At 40.8% G+C, this 24,995-nt stretch overlaps 1 protein-coding gene across 21 annotated transcripts in view; it reads right to left on the reverse strand.

Moving 5' to 3' along the window:
* The window catches only part of SIPA1L1 (signal induced proliferation associated 1 like 1), a 347,617-nt gene that overhangs the window by 23,124 nt on the left and 299,498 nt on the right, over window positions 1-24,995 (reverse strand). For all 21 annotated transcript variants that reach the window (XM_074327276.1, XM_074327274.1, XM_074327262.1 and 18 more), the window contains 4 exons: window positions 15,318-15,557; window positions 13,924-14,089; window positions 8,714-8,960; window positions 37-180 (listed from right to left, as the gene is read on the reverse strand). In XM_074327276.1, the coding sequence (XP_074183377.1) occupies window positions 37-180; window positions 8,714-8,960; window positions 13,924-14,089; window positions 15,318-15,557 (797 nt within the window). The remainder of the gene's footprint in view (window positions 1-36; window positions 181-8,713; window positions 8,961-13,923; window positions 14,090-15,317; window positions 15,558-24,995) is intronic.

Consider the following 24,995-nt stretch of genomic DNA (forward strand, 5'->3'; position numbering starts at 1 on the left):
CCCCGTGCTGTCTGCTTGGATCTTCAGTGGACTCACCCTCATAGGCCTTGGCGGCATCCACCAAGTTGGACCAATCCAAATCCGCAGCAGCATCAGGCAGGGGCATCAGGCCGGGGTCAGGCATGGGCCTTCGGGTCTCCTGGACGTCGGTGAGGGAACTGTCTGAGGCCGAGAACTCTCCTGCAGGACGAGACGAGGGAAAAGACACTTCTCATGCCCACAGGAGAACCACTCGCGAGCTTATTTATTTTCTGTTACCATAGAGAGCTGGAAGTCATTCGTTACCTAGAATTAATTTTTAGGCTAGCAGGCCATTAGTGGCCATTCTAAAGCTGAGGTGAACTACGGATATTGGCTTCCTCCAGTCTTAAGTCTTGTTTTTTCCTTTTTAAATAACCTTCTACTATCTCATTTCTAGTAGTGTGAGTCATGGAAAAGTTACTTTTGCACGGAGCTAATATGTCTGCTTTTGTAGGAGCTCTTTGTCCACAGTGGGGTCCAGGGCAGCTCCAGCATCTCGCTTTTCCCCACAGAGTGAAAGGATTCAGGCTGGGTAAACAGGCCTTCTCTTTCCCAAGGACGCGATAAGCAACTCCTGGGGTCAGTAGTTTTGGACTGAGCTCCTCTACGGTGACAATTTTTTAAATACAAATATTAAGTCATCCTAAGAACTAAGCTTTGCTTAGCCTGGGGCAGGGAGGAATGGTGCAGTGAGCCACTCTGTGCCATAAGAGGGCATGCTGCTACTGCTCAAGTTCATGAAGGCGGAGGACAGGGAGGGAGGGAGGGCTGGGGGGCTCATGAAATGTAAATGCTCTCCGGAGGGCAGAAGCTGGGGTGGAAACAAGGGTGGAGCATGCAAGTTCATGAGAAAGGCCACCCTCAGAATGTGACTGTGACCCTGAAGTCCATGCAAACACAGAACCGGAGGTGAAACTCTCAGTTAAAATCTGTGAGCAACTCCAGAAATACCTGTTTACAAGGAGTTAAAAAGTTTCGTCAATTATGAGAGCCTGGTAAACCAGAGTATATTTAGTGCTTATTTTCCCTTTCAAATTATATACAGAACTGCTCTGGAAGTGCAGCTGCCAGTTATTAATGTGCTTAAAATTAGCAAAATTATGAGTAAATGGAAATCAACAAATACTGCCAGATATTAAACGCTTGTTCTATTTCAACTTGCTCCCACCAAGGGTAAGTAGGTGGAACAGACAATTTTAGAGACCACAACCCTTCTGCCCTTTTATCTCTGGGGCTCAAATTTCCACATAGGGGAAAAAGAAGTCACCCCTCCGCATTGCCCAAACACATTTCAGTGGCATTTACACCAAATGAGGCAGGGCTGAGGGATCAGGCCAGCAAGGATCGCTCAGATAAGGCCATGAGATCACCATGCTGCTGCCTGATTTTCAGGAAACAAAAGGTGAGCTCAGAGAGGGCAGCTGGTTTTTTCCCTTCCTCAGGGCCCAGCCTTTAACCCCAGGCTTCCTCTGCTGAACAGTGACTGTGTGGGGGGTCGGGGCTGCTCTCCTAGAATGGAAGCTTCCAGAAGGCAGCGCCTACGCTGACATGACACATGCAGAGAAGGCTTCACAAAGGGTTTGTTTTCACTGCTGCAAATGTTAATAAAAGGTACAGGGACGTGAGAGAAGCATTCAAGGTAGGTATGAAATTGTAGGAGCAATGGAATTCAGGAGAGTGTGGCCCCAGTGTGGGGACAAAAGGTTTAAGGCATCTTCGGTCACTACCAGGACCTAATATGTGTCAATTGTATGTGTCAATTTTAGTTCTTTGGGGGTGACCTCCTGGAGCAAAGAGAAACCAGATTCAAGCCGCAGTTGGATGAAGGCGTGGGGAAGGGGAGGCTGGCATGATCCTTGAGTAACGTCTGTCATAGGTGAGAAGGGGAGAATGGGAACAGAAGTGGGATGGAGACGATGGTGGTATAGTCATGAGAGTAGCTGAGCGTTCACAAATAATGCAGGGAGAAATCAAGTTAGGCAAGCAGCAGATTTAAAGAAAGTACTGCTTTGAGAGGCAGTAGAAGGAAAAGAAATGTGGGTATGAATGGACACAAAATTCCCAGAAAAAAGGGGGGTGGCAGAAGGGAAATGGGGTTATAGCCATATGTATAATCCACAAGCAGGAACATAGGTTCCATAACAGGTATCTGTTGTGCTGGGTCATAAGCAGGGAGGGTAGGTACAAAAGACAACCCTGGAATGGGACTGGACAGATAAAGGGGAAAGAAAAGGGCAAATTTAAACCCACAGTCACAGAAAATGGCCCTTTATAAATTGGGATCTAGTTAGGTCACAGAGCAAACAAGGCATTTATGAACCAAAGGCAAGAACATGGAGGTGCCTCACCATCAATATGCCTTTTCCTAAAATAATACTTGCTGGCCCACTGAGTAAATGGAAGAGTCAACAAATAAGCGGTTGACACCAGAGGCAATATCGTCACATCCTTGGAGAGACAGAGAACAATGGCAAGCCTGGGTTCTGAGGTGACTGAAGGCAACCAGTGGATACAGTCTCTAAGAAATAACTAATCTAGTCTTAGCCAAATTTACCCACTCATAGCAGCACCGCAGAAGTTTGGAAAAAGTACTAACTCCCCAAATACACCTTTGTATTCAAATTCAAATTCAGGTCTTGGGGATGGTCTGGAAATCTGTATTTTTGCCCTGTTTTTGTGGCTGCCACTCAAAGGATTGACTCTGGTGGCCAGGGGGACTTGCATTCCTGGGTCCCATGGGACGGTAACAATTAGAGAGATAGTTCTTGGCATTATATCTTTACTAGGACACTGCACAGACAGCAGACTGAAACAAACTCCAGTCTTTCTGTGAAAGAGGATTATTTCTTGTTCTGGAGCTTTGGCCGAGTGGCTGGCTTCAGGTTTGGCATTAAACTAGGGGCTGGCCTATGAAGGGACTTCTCAGGAAACAGAGGCCAATGCTTTCTTCCTCTGCTTCACTCCAGCTCACCAATATCTCCCAGAAGGAAGTTTATACACTCATCTGGCACCCCGATTTTGTGACACCTCTATATTGCCTGGTTATGATGACCAGCAAGGCTTAAGCCTGTGGTCCCTTTGCATACTTTAAAAGCTGCTGCCAGAGGATCTGGCTTCCAATCAGCATGAATCTAAGTACTGACTGAGCTCCTCCCCTTTGGGACACTGACAGGTCTTGGCACACCTCAACTAAAAATAAAGTTGGCTGTTTGGACATCACAAAGTTGAAGAGAAAAGCAAGAGCTAGGGCAGGAGTAAACAATAAGGTTCATGCCTTACACGAGGTCACTCCTTCAAGACTGAAAGAGGGGGCTGTTTCATCTAGTGCATAGACGTCTATACAGAATGTCAAGAAAAATGAAGAAACAGAGGAACACGTTCCAAATGAAAACAAGATAAAATCACAGAAAAACAAATTTTAATAAAATGGAGGTAAGTTATTTACCTGATAGAGTTAAAAATAATGGTCATAATGTTGCTACATAGCTTGGGAGAAAACAAATAAACAAAGTGAGTGCTTCAGCAAAGAGATAGAAAATATAAGAAAGTATCACATAGAAGTCACAGAGCTGAAGAACACAATAACTGAACTGAAAAATATAATGGAGGGGTTCAACAGCAGACTAGATGAAGCAGAAAAAAGGACCAGTAAACTTGAAGACAAGGAAATGGAACTCAATTAGAGTAGCCAAAAGAAAAAAACAAACAGTGAAGATAGCTGAAGGGACTTATGAGACAACATCAAGTGGACGAACATCCATGCTATGAGAGTCCTGGAAGTAGAGAAGAGAAAGAAAGGGTGGGAAACAAATCCAGATCCAAAAAGTCCAGAGAGTTCCAAATAAGATGAGCCCAAATGGAACCATACCAAAACATCTTATAATTAAAATGTCAAAAGTTAAAGTCAAGGAGCAAGAGAAAAATAATTTGTCAGGTACAGGGGAGCCCACATAAGGCTCTGAGCAGATTTTCTAGCAGTAATTTTGCAGACCAGAAAGCAGTGGTAAGATATATTCAAAGTCCTGAATGAAGAAAACTTCCAATCAAGAATACACTATCTAGTGAAGTTATCAAAGTATAAATCTAACTGGAAAAGGTAAATATATAGTAAAGGTGGTGGATTAATCACTTATGAAGCCAGGATAACGGGTAAAAGATAGAAATAGTAGAAATAACTATAACTACAATAATTTATTAAGGGATACACAAGATAAAAAGATGTAAACTGTGACATCAGAAATATACAATGTTGGGGGTAGGAGGAGAGTAAAAATGTAGAGCTTTAGAATGCATTTAAACTTAAGTTGTCATCAACTAAAAATAGACTGTATAAATATAAATTGTTATATGTAAGCTTCCTTGTAACCACAAAGCCATAAAACCTATAGTAGATACACAAAATATAAAGAGAAACAAATCTAAGCACACCACTACAGAAAGTCACCAAATCAAAAAGGAAGAAAGCAAGAAAGAAGAAAGGAACAGAGAAATTACAAAACAGAAAACAATTAACAAAATGGCAATAAGTACATACCTATCAGTAATCACTTTAAATGTAAATGGACTAAACGCTCCAATCAGAAGACAAAGAATGGCTGAATGGATTAAAAAACAAGATCCTTCTATATGCTGCCTATAAGAGACTCACTTTAGATGTAACAACATACAGACTGAAAATGAAGGGATGGAAAAAGATATCTCAGGCAAATGGAAACCAAAACAAAGCCGAGGCAGCTATACTCATATCAGATGAAATAGATTTTAAAACAAAGACTGTAAAGATGATATGACATTTGTAAATATTTACACATTAACATAGGGGCACCTAAGTATATAAAGCAAATATTAACAGACCTAAAGGAAAAAATAGACAGCGATACAGAAATAGTAGAGGACTTTGGCACCCTACTTACATCAATGGGTAGATCATCTAGACAGAAAATAAATAAGGAAACATCGGCCTTAAACAACACTTTAGACCAGATGGACTTAACAAATATATAAAAAACATTCCATCCAAAAGCAACAGAATACACATTCTTCTTAAGCACACATGAAACATTAGCCAAGATAGATCATATGTTAGGCTACAAAACAAGTCTTAATGAATTTTAAAATACTGAAATCATATCAAGCATCTTTCCCCACCACAATGGTATAAAATTTGAAATTAACTACAACAAGAAAATGAAAATTCATAAACATGTGGAGTTTAAACAACACACTACTGAATAACCAATGGGTCAAAGAAGAATCAAAAGGGAAATAAAAAAATACCATGAGACAAATGAAAATGGAAATACAATATACCAACACTTATGGGATGCAGCAAAGCAGTTCTGAGAGGGAAGTTCATCTTGATAAATGCCTAATCAAGAAACAAAAAAAATTTCAACTGACCTAATTTTACACCTCAAGGATCTAGAAAAAAAAGAACCAATAAAGCCAAAAATTAGTAGAGGGGAGGAAATAAATGAAACAGAGACAAAAATAAATAAATAACTAAATAAAAATAAAATAAGTAAAAACAAATAAAAAAACGGAGTTCAATGAAACTAAGAGCTGGTTCTTTGAAAAAATAAACGAAATAGACAAACATTTAACTAGACTCACCAAGAAAAATGAGCAAAGATTCAAATAAAATCCGAAATGAAAGAGGGGACGTTACAACTGATACCACAGAAATAGAAAGGATCATAAGAGACTACTATGAACAATTATATACCAACAAATTGGATAACCTAGAAGAAATGGAAAAATTCCTAGAAATATGTAACTTACCAAGACTGAATCATGAAGAAATAGAAAATCTAAACAGACATATTAGTAGTAAGAAGATTGAGTCAGTAATTAAAAACCTCCCAACAAACAAAAGTCCAGGACCAGAGGGCATTACAGGGGAATTCTACCAAACTTTTAAAGAAGAATTAATACCAACTTTCTCAAACTCTTCCAAAAAATGGAAGTGGAGGGAAGAGTTACAAACTCATTTTATGAGGCCAGCATTACCCTGATACCAAAACTAGACAGGGACACCACAAGAAAAGAAAATTACAGGTCAATAATCCTGATGAACATAGATGCAAAAATGCTCAACAAAGTATTAGCAGACCGAATTCAACAAGACATTAAAAGGATAATATACCATGATCAAGTGCGATTTATTCCAGGGATGAAAGGATGGTTCAAAATCCACAAATCAATCAATGTAATATCACAATAGTGAAATGAAGTATAAAAATCACATGCTCATTACAATAGATGCAGAAAAATAATTTGACAAAATTCAACATCCATCTATGATAAAAACTCTCAACAAAGTAGGTATAGAGGAAACGTACCTCAATACAATAAGGATTGTGTATGATAAGCCCATAGCTAACATCATAGTCAATGGTGAAAGGTGAAAGCTTTTCCTCTAAGATCAGAGACAAGACAAGGATGCCCATTCTCATCACTTTTATTCAACATAGTATTGGAAGTCCTAACCACAGCAATTCGGCAAGAAATAAAAGCATCAAAATACGAAAGGAAGAAGTAAAACTCACCATTTGCTGATGACCTATTATATTAGAGAACCCTAAAGACTGCACCAAAAAAAAACTGTAAGAATAAACAAATTCAGGAAAGTTGCAAAATACAAAATCAATACACAAAAATGTGTTGCATTTTGATATATTAATAACAAACTATCAGAAAGAGAAGTTAAGAAAATTCCATTTACAATTACATCAAAAAGAATAAAATATCTAGGAATAAATTTAACCAAGAAAGTAAAAGACTTGCATTCTGAAAACTATAAGACATGGATGAAAGAAAGTGAAAAACGCACAAATAAATGGAAGGCTACACCATACTGACAGATTGGAAGAATTAATTATCTTTAAAATGTCTAACCTACCTAACGCAATCTACAGATTCAGTGCAATCTCTATCAAAATACTAATGACATTTTTCATAGAACTAGAACAAACAATCCTAAAATATATATGGGCTCACAAAAGACCCAAAATACCAAAGTAATCTTGGGAAAGCAGAACAAAGCTGGATGCATCACATTTCCTGATTTCAAACTATATTACAAAGTGATCGTAATCAAAACAGTATAGTATTGGCATAAAAACACACATACAGATCAACGGAAGAGAAGAGAGTCCAAAACAAGCCCACACATATATGGTCAATCACTTTACAACATAGGAGCCAAGAACAGACAGTGGGGAAGGGACAGTCTTTTCAATAAATGGTGTTGGAGAAACTGGACAGTCACAATGCAAAAGAATGAATCTGGACTACTAGCTCACATATTACACAGAAATGTACTCAAAATGGATTAAAGACATGATTGTAAGATGAGAAAACAAACTCCTAGAAGAAAACATACTAGGTAGTAAGCTCTGTGACAACGGTTGTGGCAATGATTTGGTAGATTTGACACCAAAGCAAAGGTAACAAAAGCAAAAATAACCAAGTGGGACTACATCAAACTAAAAAGCTTCTGGACAGCAAAGAAACCATTAACAAAAGGAAAAGACAACCTACTGAGTGGGAGAAAATATTTTCAAATCCTATATCCGATAAGGGTTTAATATCCAAAATATATAGAACTCACAACTCAATAGCAAAAGCCAAACAATCTGATGAAAAAAAGGGCAGAGGATCCAAACAGATTTTTTTCCATAGACATACAGATGGCCAACAGGTACATAAAAAAATGCTCAACATCACTAATCATCAGGGAAATGCAAACAAAAACCACAGTGAGATATCACTTCACACCTGTTAGAATGGCTATTATCAAAAAGTTAAAAAGTGTTGATGAGGATGTGGAGATAAGGGAACCCTTATGCACTGTCAGTCGGAATGTAAATTGGTGCAGCCACTATGGAAAACAGTATGAAGACTTCTCAAAATGAAACTACCATATGATACAGCAGTTCCACTGCTGGGTATTTATACAAGAAGATATTCACTTCTGGGTATTAATTGAAAAGAGCGAAGCACCCCCATGTTCACTGCAGCATTTTATACAATAGCTGAAATATGGAAACAACTTAATTGTCCATTGATGAATGAATGCATAAAGAAAGTGTGGTACATATACAGTGGAATATTATTCAGACACAAAAGAAATAATAAAATCTTGCCATTAGCAAGGACATACTGGACCTTGAGAGCATTGTGCTAGTTGATAAAAGGCCTACAGAGAAAGATAAGTCATGGGGATGTAATGTACAGCATGGTGACTATAGTTAACAATACTGTATTGCATATTTGAAAGTTGCTAGGAGAGTAAATCTTAAAAGTTCTCATCACAAGAAAATAAAAAAACTAAGTATGAATGGTGATGGGTGGTCATTAGACTCATTGTGGTGATCATTTTGCAATATATACAAATATCGAATCATTACGTTGAACACCTGAAACTAATTTAATGTTATATGTCAATTACACCCAAATTATTAAAAAACCAGCAAGCATCCCAGGTGACTTTTGTGGTCTGGTGAGGCTGAATGTCTGTACCCTGTGGTTTGCCATTACTGGTGGGAGGCTAAACGAGGGAGGTGTTGGTGAGCTAAGATGACCTGAGCATGTTAGCAGGACTCCGTCCGGTTATTCTTCTTTGAGCAGTTGTTTTGGGGACATTGGCCATCATCAGCAGGGCTCTGCAGCTGTAGCGAAAAACACTTACCATGCAATGACTTCATTCCCAAGGTGTAAGAAGGCCTCCGCAGCGGGAGAGACTTGGGGAGAGAAGGGTACGTGCTACTGAAGAGGACGTCGTTGGGCAGGGCTTGGTCCAGAAGCGAAGCCCTCGAGGTGAAAAAGTGCTCCCTCTGGCCACTGTAAATGCTCTCATCCGACAGCGTTCTGTGCAAGGCCCGCCTTGAGGTGGGGGTGGTAGGAAAAGGAGACTGGGGCGAGGAGAGCGCATGGAACTGAAACACACAGTTGAGACAACAGAAGGTCAGTTTTCTGGGTCATGCACCTATGACTCAGTTGGGGGGCGATGGGTGGGTTAACAAAATCACTGCTCTCAGACACACCTCTTCAAATCCTGGAGCCCAACAAGGAAGTGTCAAAGTCTACCATCGCTGTCTACACCCTTCAGTGCTTGCTCACACCCTCAGCCCAGACTATCAGTGCTCAGTACATAATTCAGATATGAGATTGAGTGAATTCATCGATGTGGTGTCACGGTTAAGAACAAGATGACGATCAGACACCCGTGAGTTGTACTTGAATCCTGTGTCATTGACCAAATCATGTAATCTCTCTGACCCAAACTCCTTGTCTGTGAAATGGGGGCACAGCTCTCAGGATTACTACAAGGAATAAATGAAACGTTGGATTGATCACGATGGCATGTGTCCGTGCGATTATGAAGTAATATGACGGTCCTCAGGGGAACCGCCACAGTGCCAGGAAGGGATCCTCAGAGGCTTGGCAAGTGACATGTTTGCTAGGCATCAAGAACATTTGGTCATCACAATATATTAACTCAGATAATAGGTGGCTCTTGATAAACATTAACTACTATAATTATATTTAATCAGTTCGGGCAATAATTTACTTTGTGAGATAGATTTCCATCTATGAAATGGAAACAGGGAAGTCATCGTTATAAATGACAAACATTTATATAGTTATATATAAATGACAAAAATTCCAGACAGCTATATCTCTTGCTGATGTCTTTTGCCTTTGTGACCAGATCTCACTTTGAGTTTTTTTTTGCACACCAGGCTTCTGAGAATCCCATTCATTAAGAAACAACAGGCACACGAACAATATTTAAATACCCGGCGCCTTGAAAGCCAGCAGAGCATCTGGTCTGTTAACAGTGAAGCTACCTTTGTTCAGCTCCTCTTAGAATCCTGTTCCCCTTGGCAGGGAGAACAACGTGGGGAACAGGTGAAGATGTGAGTAGGAGGACTGAGTCACTGCTGGCAGGAAGCTACCGCGGGACTTCCCAAGACACTTTTTAACAAGAGAGAACGCTACAGCAACGAATCCATTTAGGAGCTGAGAACACAGAATTGACACTTAGGTTCATTCATGTGCTTTGGGTCAAACACGATTCCACTCAGCAAGCCAAGGGTTAATCACGTCAGCGCTACCCACAATGTGGGGTGCACAGTTGCTGCACAAATACAACAATTATTAATCAAGCACATTGTAAATCAGCCCCAGGTGTAGCCAATTGTACTCACTTTTGAAAATTCATGATGAGCTAAAATCCAAGGTACATACGTGCCTGCCTAGAAAACTAAGCTGCTATGACAAATGCTTCGCGAGTCTTTAAGTGGACAGAACTTGGTATGGAAAAGATTTCTCTTCTCACTTTACAGAGAAGAGTGGGCATTAAAGAAGTTAAATGGCTTGCCACTTGTAATTAAAACACAAACAGAAAAACCCAACCCTCCCTCCACCCAAAAACAAATCACAAATCACCGCTCATCTATCTGCAAGGTTCTAGGACAACCACAGAAGGCTCCTGCTTACCAATCAGATCTCTTAAGAACTGCTCTCTTTCTTTTTTAGTACCTGTGTTCAGCAAAGGGATTTCCTTCTCCAGTGAGTATCCCACCCTGATGGTTTTATAGGAGAGAAATTTTCCACCACTTCCAGCTTCAGCCTCTTTGGGAAATATTAGTATACTTTAAGGCTGTAAACAGATGCCTCGAAAAAGTCCTTTGAGAAGCATGCTTTATTAAAAGTTATAACATCCTGCAGTTAAGGGAGGCAGGATAGGAGATGGAAGGAAGCAGTCTGCCTAGATGCTTTCTGCCCATTAAAAAATAGCAGGACCCAGTCTTGTCCGAACTCATTAGGCTAATCTTCACCCCATCTCTCTGCAAGTCTAGCCTTAGAGGTGTGCCCACCTCTCCGGTTCCTGCAAGTGCCCTGTCTTCCTTGCAGGTCAGACCGGAGATTGCTGAGTGGCCCTGCCCAGGGCTGCTAGCCCCTGGAAAAGAACCACAACAGTGTTGACGGCCAACTCGGAAGAGATTTTAAAGAGCATGTGGCCAGAGGTTTTTCAAACAATGCTCCAAGGAGCGCTAAGGGTTCCTCACAGCATGACCTCTTGGTGAGAGGAGATGTTCAGGTGGGACCCAGGAGCCCATGACACTCAGCCCTCCCACCAGAGAAACTCTGCTTCCTCAGTTGTACATATTGGGCTTACACGTATAATTTTATTCAAAGAAAGGGTTTTTGAGCTTTAAAATCATTGATCTACTCTGTTCCTCTGTTTCAAAGCTGAGGAATAAGGCCTAGAGAGGTGGCATCTTGCTCCAGGTCGGTCTCCTGTTCTGCCCTCACTCTGTCCAGTGCTCCTGGCTATTAGTAAAAGGGGTTACCTGCACTTGCATTTAGGATGAGCAAGTATCAGGTCTTCCTAAACACTGGAGCTGCATGAGGCTTCGTTCTTTGGTCTATACCTGAGTGTGTTGGTTGGAAAGCAGTTTGTAGCACTGTCTGTTCACTTGTCACTGTATACAGCCCTCAGTGAAAATAATGTTATCCCATCTCTGCCTGCCAATCAGGTTTCTTAGAATGTTACGCTCTGCCATTTCCCTTGAGGTGGGAGCTCTGCAGCATCTGCGTGAGGCCCTGCAGCCACCCACCTCCCAATTACAGCCTGCGCAGCAGTGCGCTGCCACAGATATCGGAGCCCTGCAGCAGACATCTCACTCTGCTGGCAAATGAGCCTGGGAATGACCCTGTCATTTGATATTAATGATCGCTCATAGGTAGCACTTGCTAGCCAAGAAAGCCAGTGTGGTATGAGTGGGTTCCAAGTTACCACAGCCTGAAGCTGGCCACTCCTGGGACCACGAAGCCTGATGCAGTGGCTTGGAGCCTTGAGCCAGGATGACCTGGAAGACTTCCCAAGGGCACACTGGCCTTATTGACACAGTAGGTTCATGGTCATCTAGACAATGAATCTCAGAAGACACACAGAGCTACTTAGCTGAACTCATCCGAGACCAAACCGAAAAGGATGAAACTGGAGAGAAAACAGGATATTTCCAGTTCCTGCTTCCGCTTCCAACCTCTTTACAGCAATAGTCTAGTCAGCAGAAGCATTTTCTTTGCAGAGGGTCTGACAGTAATATAGTCACAACATAAAGACGTGCACCCCTGTTTCACATAGGAATGTTAAAGTAATTCATTTTGGAAATAAAAGCCAAGACCTAAAATAAGGGCAAAACAGACATTTGCTTTCAATTATTTCCACTGCATGAGTAAATCAAAAGAACGAAAGCTTTTAAGCTTGCCCCTTTCCAAAAATGTTAGAATTGGACGAAAGATTCCTTTCACAGCAAGTTTTATTTTCCTCTAAACTCAAAGGAAAACTGTGAGACAACTTTTATTTATAAAGGGTCCTTAAACATTTTAATACACCTCTTTGGGTTTTGATGGATAAAGACAGAAGTTTCAAGTACCATCTTTTGCGAGGTTGCTAAGGAAACCATTTGTACCCCGGGTGATGAGTCAGAACTGTGGTGCTGGCTTATAAAACAGAAATCAAGAATGGCAAGTCTTTAAAATGATTTATGAGCTTAATGTTTATGTTAATAAGTCATTTCTTTCTCAAAACTCTAGAATGCTGTATGGAGTACATTTAACTTTTGTAAATGTTGATTTTTAAGTTTAAGAGGTACCTGATTTATCTGGAGGAGAATGCACGCATGTGCACACACATACACACTGAGGCACGTATGGGTGCGCACACACTAAAATGGTGGTGAGAAACCCTGACTAGGAGAAGACCACACAGCTCCTCTGGATGGGCACGCCCCTTGCATTCTCACCACAGTGTGAGGATGGTGAGTGATTAATAGTCTAGCTTCCATTTTCAATCAATTCTCAAAGTTCTTAACTTAAGCGTTCTAGTCACTTCAAACAGACTACAAATCATTTAACTAAGAACATAGTGAACAGAACACATCAAAGTTCACTGCCATGACCTTCCTGGGGTTGGACCTTCCTGGGGTTGGACCACACACGGACATGCCTTATGCTCAGAGTGAAATACCTTTGGGCCTGATTCAGCAAACACCAGCTCCGAGCCCTGGGAGCGTGGGACTGCACACCTCAGAGGACAAGGGAGCCTTAAGTCGGCTTCAGGGGACCTCCAAGCTGAAGTGAGCCGAGCAAACCCTTTCACGTGGTCATGCAAAGGTCTGGCCATTGACACACAAACATAAATTGACACACAAACATAAAGTGTTCAGGACTCGATGGGGAGGGGGACTAGGTTCCAGAGAAGGCATTTGTAGTCTGGAATTCTGAGAGGGAATGGAGAGAAAGCTTTATAAAGTAGAGAAGTCTGGAAAGTACTGAAGGTAAGTGCGTAGACTTTAGTTTGCTGGACTGAAGAGCACACAGTGTCTGGCCAGAAGGTTTGCCTGGCTGGGGTCAGGGGGCAGAAGCAGGGCCAGGGTGCTGTGGGCACACAGGGCAGCGGCTGTTTGTGTGGGAGAAGGGGAACCCTTTGGACAGAAGGCACTAAAGCCCTTACAGAAAAATTTCTGACTGACAAGGGCACCAAGGGCGCCACAGTTGTCTCTGTAGAGTTCTAAGAAGCAATGGCATTTGATGCAATAATGTGAAACAAAGAGTACAGCTTGTGCACTACTCTGAATAGGAAGCGGTGGAAGAAGGACGCACCATGGGGTAGGGACAGATTACTGTAACTCGGAGTAAAGACATGTGGCTGCAGGAACGGAACATTTGGAAAACACTGAACTAATTACTGGGAAGACTGGATGATGGCGGGAAGTGGGTTCCCATGAGGAAGAGCCAGGAACCAACACTTCTTGGAGGGTGTAACTGCGAGCAGCTCCATCCCATCTGAACTCTCATGCTATTTACCCCAAGTTCTGTCCTTACCTTAAAGTTCTTCTGGGATTCGGGAGGTGGGCTTTCAAGGTCGATGAGTTTCTTGAGATCCTCCTCAATGGTGGACTTGGAGGTTGGCTTAGGGGATGCCCGCAGGTCCCTGGTTGAGGCACGCAGCCTGGTGTGGGATATTTCATTGCCATCACTCTGATGACGCCTTGAAAGAAAATGGAAAGAGATGGGAGGAACTAGATCAGTCAGTCTGACTGAAGGGCACAATGGGCTCTGAAGGATATAAGTCAATGGAGAGAGATTAGAGGAGAGAAAAGGAGAACTGCTTCTGTTCAATTACATTAGAATCTACTCGGATAAATACTTGTTAAAAAAAAACAAACCAATTTGAGACACAAAATAAAAAGTCTGATGAATAAATCACTCTTTTACAGGAAACTATCAGCTCTACTAAGCCAAAATTAGCAACAGACTTATTAATAAAAGAACACAGGGTATGAATCCCAAATGCAATCTTAATATAGACAAAAACAAAATAATTGAATCTTTTTCTTTTTCTGCACTTCTCTGTAAGACAGTCCTTTATATTCAGGGGAAGTCACTTACTTTCTAATATTTCCTCTTGTGCCTCCTGGCTCAGTTAAGAATTACATGGGAAGGCTGTGAATAATATCATCAAAGGGACAAGTGTGGTCTTTACACCACAGGGTTGATCATTCTGAAGTTTGTTCTTCAGATATACAGTAATCCCCCCTTACCCGAGGTTTTGTTTTCTGCGGTTTCAGTTACCCACCCACGGGCAACCATGATCCAAAAATATTAAATGGAAGACTCCAGAAATAAACAATTCATAAGTTTTAAATTGCACACCATTCTGAGTTGAGTGACGAAATCGTGCACCGTCCTGCACAGGATGTGAATCTTTCTTTTGTCTAGTGTATCCACGCTGTGTATACCATTCACCTATTAGTCACTTAGTAGCTGTCTTGGTTATCAGATCGGTTATCAGGTTTCTGTTTTATTATTAGTTATTGCTGTCAATCTCTTTCTGTGCCTAATCTATAAATTACATTTTCTCATAGGTATACACGTACAGGAAAAAACTTAGTATATACAGGGCTCAGTGTTACCTGCAGTTTCAGCCATCCACTGGAGGTTACGGAACATAGACCCCACGGACAAAGGAGGGCTACTGTACTCTTTCCTAGGAGATCTAAGATTCTCAAATCTGAATGTACGACAATACATTTTATTTAAGGAATGAGGTGGAGAAATAATTTGTTAAGTTTTACTTAGGAAACAAATATATAATCTCCCTACAAACCAACCCTTCCCCAATCCCCAGCCTGGCCTTCTCGGTTGTAAAAAATTGCCCCAAACTTTTCTGTTCTCAGTCACGTTAAAAGTAAACCACCCAGAAAAAGAATTCTTACTTTCTTGTGTCCATAAATCCCACGGAGTTTATGGTTCCTTCGGGTTTTTTCCATCCAATCAGGTACTTGCTAGTAGCGCCCTGGCGAGGGTAGAAAGTCCTAGGACCGGATGAGGAGGATGAGGACGAGGAGAAGGAAGGGGCAAGCTGCGAGGAGGCGGCAGGATGGAGCTCCTCTTTAGGTGAACTTCTGGCACTGGTAAAGACAACTGGGCTGGCAGAGTGACGGGAGCTCATGGTACTGAGGAGAAGCAGCACAGAGACAAAATGACCCAAGTGTGCAGGGGTGCATCCGGGGTCAATACATTAGCTATAAAAGTGTCATCCAGGATGGGGTTACGGCTGGGTTAAAGAACAACGAATATTTCATAAAATATTAATGGGGATGGCTTGCTGGCCTTCCTTGCTTCCTCACTGTAATTTAAATGTCTGCTGTCAAAGTGAAAGATGGTCACTGGGGCTCAGTGTGCACTTTACGTTAAAAAGTAAAAATAGTTAAGACTGTCAGGGACACTTTGAAACACGCTGGCACCATTTAAGTTTGTTATTGTGAAGTCTAGGAGAGGCAAGTGATGGGAAAGTCTGCAGTAAAAGGTCTAAGAGTCTCAATGGCTGTCTGTCTGGCCTTCCTCAGAACTGGAGGTCATGGTGACACTCCCCAGGCCCAATCCAAGAAGGGGAGAGGAGATTGGGTCAGACATACAGTTTCCACCACTCACATCCAAGGCCAAAGGGGCACACTGAGGTCTCTTACCCCATGGCATCTGGCATTAATACTGACTTTGTAAACATCTGCTCATGAGAATGAACTATCTTCTACTACACACAAAAATCAACTAAAAATGGATTAAAGACTTGAACATAAGATCTGAAACCATAAAACTCCTAGAAGAAAACATAGGGGGTAATTAATCTCCTTGACTTCAGTCTTGGCAATGATTTCTTTGGATTTGACACCAAAAGCAAAGACAACAAAAATAAACAAGTGGGACTACATTGATTTAAAAAGCTTCTTAGAGCAAAGAAAACCATTAACAAAAAAGGCAACCTACAAAATGAGAGAAAAAATCTATTCGATAGGAGGTTAATATCCCCCCAAAATATATATGTATACAGAACCCCTCCAACTTAATTAAAAAAAACAAAAACCCAAACCAATTAAAAAATGGGCAGAGGAGCTAAACAGACATTTACCCAAAGACATACAGATGGCCAACAGGTACATGAAAAAGTGCTCAATATCACTTATCAGGGAAATGCAAATCAAAACCACAAGATATCACCTCACAACTGTAAGAAAAGCTATTATCAAAAAGAGAAGAAATAATAAGTGTGAGCAAAGATGTAGAGAAAAGAGAATCCTTATGTACTGTTGGTGGGATTGTAAACTGGTGCATCCACTATGGAAAAGTTATGAATGTTCCTCAAAAAATAAAAAACAGAACTACTATACGATCTAGCAATTCCACTTCTGGGTATTTATATGAAGAAAACAAAAATACTATCTCAAAGATATCTGTGCCCCTAGTTCATTGTAGCATTATTTGCAATAGCCAAGACATGGAAGCAACCTAAGGGTCCATCGGTGATAAGGAAGATGTGGTGTATATAGCTATACACACACACAATGGAACACCGTTCAGCCATGAACAGGAAATCCTGCCATTTGCAACAACATGAATGGACTTTGAGGGCATTATGCTAAGTGAAATAAGTCTGACAGAGAAAGACAAATATTGTCTCACTCATACATGTCAACTAAAAAAACCCCAAACTCATAGAAACAGAGAACAGATTGGTAGTTATCAGAGGTGGAGGGTTGGGTGGGTGAGATGGGTGAAGGTGGTCAAAGGTACAAATTTCAGTTAGAAGACAAATAAGTCCTGGGGATGTAATGTGTAGCGTGGTGACTAAAAATAAAAAGCTCTTCATCATCAATGTATTTTAAAGTTTGGTTAAAGACTACAAAACTAAAGTCTATAGGACTTAAGAAGAAGGCTACTCATACTTTAAAACTCACAAAGAGAATTTTCAAAACTAGGGATGAGAGTTTAAGCTGACCATAAACGGGAGGGCCTTTATTTGTAGGATTTCCACACTTCCTTCCCAGTGATATCACAGGACCTACGTTCACATTACTTGAGCCCTGCTGAGTTCTCTAGCTTAGGCTGAGGCCAAAGACAGCTGATTCATACCATGATGGACTTTGTTACTGAAGGTTTAATTAACAGGATGTGGTCTCAAAGCATCCCACAACAGCACTTCCATTTGTCAAAAACGAATGGTCCTAATCTGAATAATGTATGAACTTTGGTTAATAATAACATATCGATATTAATTCCTGAGCTACGACGAATGTACTATAATAACATAAGGACAACAGGGGAAACTGCGTGAGGGGTACATGGGAACTCTCTGTATTACCTCTGCAACTTTTCTGTAAATCAAAAACTATTCTAAAATTTAAAAACTAAGAAAAAATACCCCAAACAAACAAACAAACAACAACAAAAAGAAAGAAAAAACAAAAAACCCCAAACCCTAATGGTCCTGAGATAACACATACACGTGAAAATAAATCTTGAACCCCTACTTCAGATCTTACATAAAAATCAATTCCAGCTGGATTAAGTATTTACATGTAGATCTAGAAAGTCTAGATTATAACATGGAAAAATATTTTTATGATAGAAGCAGAGGTTCTTTAATACGATCATAAGGGAAAGGACTGAACCCCGTTAAAAGAACTTCTATTCATCCAGAGAAGGAGAATGTATGTAAAATATATATCCAACAATGGGCTCCTACCCAGAATATATAACTAACTCCTAAAAAGCAACAAGATAAACAATCCAACAGAAAAATGGGCAAAAATCTGAAAAGGAACTTCACACAAGAGGACCAATAAACATTGGTGCTCACCACCATCAGTTATCAAGAAAATGCAAATTACAGCCACAAAGAGGGACCACTACACACCCACCAGAATGACTAAAATTATAGTCTTACAATATCAAGTGCTAGAAGGAATGTGAAGCAATGAGAACTTTCATACGTGGCTGGTGGGTGTGTTATCTGTTACAACAACTTTGAGAAACTGGTTCACTGTCTCTGCTGAAGTTGCAATCCCACTCTCACCCAAAAGAAATTCATACACATTGTGTACCAAAGGACGCATACAAGAATCTGTAATATCCCCAAACTGGAAACACTTGAAATGTTCCTCAACAGTAGAATGGATAAATGAGCTGTGATGTGTTCCCACAATGTAAATATACTGCAGTAATGAAAATAAACTAATGCTACCTGCAACACATGGAATGAATCTCACCAACAGAATGTTCACTTAAAGACACCAAACACAGAATAATACATATGGTATGATTCCGTTTATATAAAGCTCCCAAATAGGCAACATGAGTCTAGAATTTCAGGATTCAGGGGAGGAGGTGGGAGGGCCTGGGGAAGGCATGTGGAAAGGAGAGTGTCTGGATGTAGGTCCTGTTCCAGTTCTCGATCTGGGTAGTGAGTACACGGGTATGTTCATTCATCTCGATACACACTCATGGCCTGCGCCTTTCTCAGTATGCACGTGGTTCTTTAAACACACTCACAAAAATAAAGCAAAGGAGATAACCCAAAAGGAAAAGGTCTTATCAGTCTGCAAGGCTCTGCACCAGATTGGAGAGAGTTGAGCAAGGTGTGGGGGTCAGAAAAGGACACACAGCAAAAGTGATCTGGAGGGTTTTCCACACTAACTGGACCTTATTACTTCAGATCAAATATGACCAACCACCTCCTTTATTTTTGTAACTAAGGAGGAGGAACTGGGCCCAAACTTTACAAAAGATATAATAATAATAAATGACTAGCCACACTCTAATCCCTCTAACAGTTTTATTATAATAATAATAAATGACTAGCCACACTCTAATCCCTCTAACAATATTTTTTTCCAAATATTTTTCTAACTAGAGGGGATGGAAACTCCACCCCCACCCCCAAACTCTCCAAGGGAACATAAATTGAAAAGCAATGCAATCTTACATAGTTTTTACCCCTTGATAACAAATATCCCATTTGTTTGCTTTTAAAATTTTTTAAAAAAGGGAATGTAAAAGTCTTCCATAAATGTAGTACATTAGATCAGTAAGAAGAAAATAATAGGTTTCTGTTGTAGAAAGAGAACAGAAAGGTGCATCAAAAGAAAAAAGGAAGTGGGCAAAGACTTTATATAAAGATAGAGGCAGACAAGTTCAGCGAGAGTAACACCAGAGACGTAGAGTAACAACGCCATGCAGTAGCACAGGGAGCATCTAGAGAGAAGCTTCTGAAACGGTTAAGAGTGCAGCTTTTGGGATACTTTAAAACAATGATAGACTTGTGACTATTTGTTAGTTACTAAGGGAAAAGATTTAATCTTTGGTTTGCAGATTTTTTTCACCTGACTATAGCTACCCCATACACATTTTATAGCTCAGATGTGGTGCTGTCTCAACTGTGGTCAGTGTCTGAAGCAGATTTCAATAAAATAAAATGCAATGAATCAGGGTCTAACGCACATATCTCTCAGCTTGGATAATCGTATGCTGGCTTTACCTGCCTTGATTAGAATCCACGGACGAGCGCAAATGTGTTTGGATTACTGGAGCTGGTTCTCACCCTTGAAACACATGTTAAAATACAGATTACAGGGCCCCACCTGAGATTCTGATTTAGTAGGTTGGGTGGGGTGGAGGGACATGAGAATTTGCACTGTCGTGTTCCCAGCTGATGCTGTGCTCTCTGACTCAGACTGAAAACCACTGTACGGGAAGTACAGCTGAACTGCCCCGTAGCTTATCTTTCTCAGCAACAAGTACCTTAATAGGGTAACTGTTATGCGGGGCGGTCTGCGGGGTTTCTGCAGGATATGGCTAGGCCAAAAAGGAACACCCACGGAGCCACAGGTAGGGGAGTCATACCACTATAGTCTCACTGGAGGCTGGAGCCACACGACCTGCAACCTGCTGTCCGCTTTTCTGCCTGCCAACGGACCGACTGACCAACTAGCGCAGCCACGGCAGCTATATCAGTGGCCAACTGGCTAACTGGTTACAGCTGACGGCCTACTAGCCACAGCTGACGGCCATCTACCACTCAAGCCAGCACCCTTCCACGTGAGGCCGAGAGCCTGGAAACTGCTCTCTGGGACTCCGTCCCCACACTAACATTGGTATTCAGAACACTGAGGCTTTCAAAGCCTAAATATTTAGTCAGAATAGAAATCATGAGCCATGAGAATGGAAAGGAGATTTCATAGTCTGTTGATTTACAAACCATTCCTCCATGTTTTATAAAATAGCTACGCTGGTTTTAGCCATAACATAGATACTGCACAAAAGTGAAAGTTATAGAAAAGGCTTAGAAATGTCAAAGGAGAGCACAATATATACAGTATATATACCGTGCTTCCCCGAAAATAAGACCTAGTTGGACAATCAGCTGTAATGCACCTTTTGGAACAAAAATTAATATAAGACCGGGTCTTATATTATATTACATCATATAAGACTGGGTCTTATAGTAAAATAAAATAGTAAGTAAGTAAAATTATAGTAAAATAAGACCCAGTCTTGTATTAATTTTTGCTCCAAAAGATGATTGTCCAGCTAGGTCTTATTTTCAGGGAAACACAGTAGCTTTTCAAGCTCTTCCCTTCCTGTCTGAATTTAACTACAAACGTTATTTCTCTGAGAGGCATTTAAGTTTTTGTACTAGATTATACACTCTTTCTTCACTAGTGGTTATAATCAATAGCCCTACTTAACAATAGATTAGATTTGGGAGCAAAGTTAAAAGCAAAACCAAACAATTCATTAATGTATGTAACTCACAGCATCAAGGTGAGCACTTTAGTATACCTGCCTCTAATTCAGTAGGCACATGAGGGTCACCTGGGAGCTTTTAAAACACACCTTCTAATCCTAGAGATTTTAATTTAATAGACCTGGGGTGGTGCCTGGGTTGTGTATTTTGGCAAAAACCTCCCATGAGTGTGCACACCAACTGAGAACTACAGCTCGCATCTGTTGAATTATTCATATTGTTATGACTTCATCAAAATCCACTTCATATTGTCAAGATCAAGAACATGACATCATTGGAGTGGCGTTTCTCCAGACGTGGACTGTGGCCACCTACAGGTGTTGATGGAAATGAAGATTCTTTGGACACATCAGATTTCCTAGAGCCCCAGAAATCTGTAGTGTAACAAACTCCCAAAGGATTCTCACGTTCCTAGCGTTTACGTACCATTCATGAGCCCCCTGACTCCTCCCATTCTAAAATGGACCAGCTCCTCCTTCATGCCCCTGTCCCTGGCCCAGCTGTGTGGGGGGCTCCTCGAAGCTGACCAATCCTACTGGCCTCAAACCACCTGGAGGGATGTGCACCCACGCACCTTCCCTGAGAATCTCTGCAGTGGCATTAAATACAAAACAACTAAAACAAAGCTGTCAGCTTCACATTTTCAAAGGGGAACAGTGTGGCTGGGCTGTTTCATTCTCCTGGAGATTTCGTGATAATTCAATATGCGGCAATTCAGTTTTACCCATGGCAAATTAGATCTCTCTACAGGAACTGCGTGAGAAGGTAATGAGCCAATAATATGGAACAAAGAGAGAATAGTAATAGACATGTTACAAAGTGACAGCTGCAACATTTACTGTTTTTTCTCATTATATCAAAAGTGAGTTTATGAGTATGGGCAAACTGGAACCACTAAGAATTTTGTCAGGGTGTTGCTGGATTCCACATGAAGAGACCACTAGCCTTGTTCTTTATATAAGTGATGGGGCATTTCCTCTTTCCTAAAAATGGACCAATCTTTGATTCGTTTGGTCACTCCAGCACATTAATTTTGAAAAGGAAGAGAGGATACACACATATACACATGATACCTCATAGGAAAAGAGGGGAAGAAGAAGTGGGGTAACTGAGAATCTGGGATAATCTGAATCTGTCCAAACTTCTCATCTTGACCTGATGAAACCGTGAACCAAGTGAGCAGCCGTCTGGCTATCTTACATTCCCAGCTGTGGGAAAACTTTGCAGGAGTGGGTGCTAGATGAGCCATCTGCAGAAAGGGAGCTAGTCACAGCAGGTGCCACTTACAAAGGAAGAGCCACATTTGCTTGTGGACCTTGCAAAGGGATGAACCACACAGGACGGGGCAGCCTGACTGGGAAACTGTTCTGTACTGTCACTGAGACCACCTCCCTCTGTGGAAAACATTTGCCAGCCACTCTTTGTGCTGCTGAAAGCTGCCAAAGGAAACCCTGGGGAATCATCTACTGTTCAGGCATGACACGGAGGGATGGATTTTAGACAGGTTGGGCCTGCTAAGAGTGACAGTTTTTAGGAGAGGAAGAGCGGTGATTAGTCACCTGTCAAATGGCTGTGGCAAAGGCTAGATGGTGACCAGGAGGCGGGGAGCCGATAGGGTTTCCTGTGATTACTTGTACAAATAACAAATAAGCCTTTGGGTGACAGATAATGTGTAGGATAATGATTGGGGAGGACTGTGTCCTCCCACTGTGTTCAGCACCAGCCAATTCTGTCCAATTCTGAGCTCTACAATTTAGGAGGGCTTCACAAGACACCAATTCTAAAATTGGGGGTGGGGAGGGGAATAAGTGACGTAGGAATGATTACTGTTCATCTATAACAGAGAGATATTTCATACATACAAGGGCACACTAATACATAAAGCATAATAGCATAGGGAAAGGAGACTAGGCATATGCAGCAGAAGAGGCCTCAGGGGTCACTGTGGACCACAAGCTGAATAAGTCTGCAAAATGCTGAGCTACTTAAATAGGAAGCTAACGAACAATTATGAATATTATAATTTTATTAGGCATAGCTGAGAAGAGTCTCATGTCCAGGTTTGGCATCAAAAAAGGATAAAGAAAACAAAGCAGAAAACTTGAGAAGCAAAAATATGACTGTAGGCTCAATCACTTTTATGAAAGACAGAGGGTTGAAGGAGATACATGCATGTTTTGTTGAAGAGAAAGTGGGTAGATAACTGCATTAAGGTAGGTGATGGAGAACTTAAAAAAAGAAAGGACAGAAAACCTTTTGTCTTAAAAGAACATTTACAGTTTGCAATACATTTGATAGCCACCTTTATTCTCAACAAACACAGAAAAACAACCATTTAGTAAGTGGACCAGGTATTATTAGATTACAGACCAGCGACAAGTTCACAGGCCACACGCCTGGTGAACAGAACTCAGACTTGGAGCTGGAGCTCAGGATTCAACTCTATTTCCCCTAATTTCTCTCTCAACTTGCCTGGAAGTGGAGGGCTGTTACAAGGTTTCTTTCTTTTTTAAAAATTGTTTTCATCTACCACCCCCTCCTCCCTTAGGGGATCAAATATATGGTGATGGAAAGAGAACTGACTCTGGGTGGTGAACACACAATGTGATATACAGATGATGAATTACAGAATTGTACACCTGAAACCTATGTAACTTTGCTAACAATTGTCACCCCAATAAACTTTAATTTAAAAAAAAAAATCCAGTGGGGGGGGGGCGATTGTTTTCAAATGGCCTCTTGTTGGTGTCTACAAATTTCATAATCTTAGGCTTCAAAAATCTTATTCGTGTTTAGAAAAGACTCAGCTCAAAAACCCATTTATTCTCTCTGAATTGTATATTTAAGCTGAACCTAGAGGAATTTCAAATAGGTAGATATGAGACAAAATTTTGAAGAGGAAGACTCAAGTACTGAAATTATTCAGAATGATTGTGGATTCTCTTCTTGAGATTATGTATTCCCCACCCCCTTTTTTAAGCAATTGGATACATTCTCATCCTGGTAGCATAGTTTAAATATGACAAGGAATGGACTCTTTGTCCTTTCAGAATGCTTTTGGTCTTATGATTTAATGGCATTTGGAGAATTTGGGCTTTCCGTATCGACTGAATAAATGGATTAGTTGCTTCGTAGAACAAAGTAATGATAAACTCTGTTGGAGAGCTCTGCATCAAGCAATCTGACATTTGTGGCTTGATAGAGGTCTCGTTTGCTCAATGTTCACTTAAAATTTCAACCACCATGGTTCTCTTTTTTAGTCTTTGAGGTTAGCTGGACATCATAAAGTTCTGGATAAAACAATCACCCACTCCCATAAGGTGGAAGAAATAAGGGCAAGATAGCGTAGGATAGATCACCTGAAGTTCTGCTGTATGAAAGCAAAATAAAAGAGTCCTGAATATTCACTGTGTGTGGGACCTCAAAGCAGAAATCACCAACGAAAACGATCTGTAAACATAAGGGAAGTTGAGCCCACCACATGTTGAAGAGTAGTCCTGAGGTTGTCATTTATAGAGGCTTTACTTTCAAATTCTGAATAGCCCACAGAACTTAGAAAAATAATATTCTCACCTTAAGAAAAAATACAGATGCGAGGAGACTGTTTGCAATGAAAAACAATTCCAGGAAGAAGTGATTTAACAGATTTAATTGAGAAATGTTAAAGATGATTTGATTGAGAAATGTTAAAGATAAAAGAAAACAGAATAATTTCTAAACAAAGGAAGGAAGGCATATTTTTCACATACATAGGATGCCAAAGAGGACAGAGAATGAAATTTAACCACCCTAGCTGTAACACACACACAGA

Source organism: Rhinolophus sinicus, linkage group LG03 (assembly GCF_036562045.2).
Source record: "Rhinolophus sinicus isolate RSC01 linkage group LG03, ASM3656204v1, whole genome shotgun sequence".
Classification (NCBI taxonomy): Eukaryota; Metazoa; Chordata; class Mammalia; order Chiroptera; family Rhinolophidae; genus Rhinolophus; species Rhinolophus sinicus.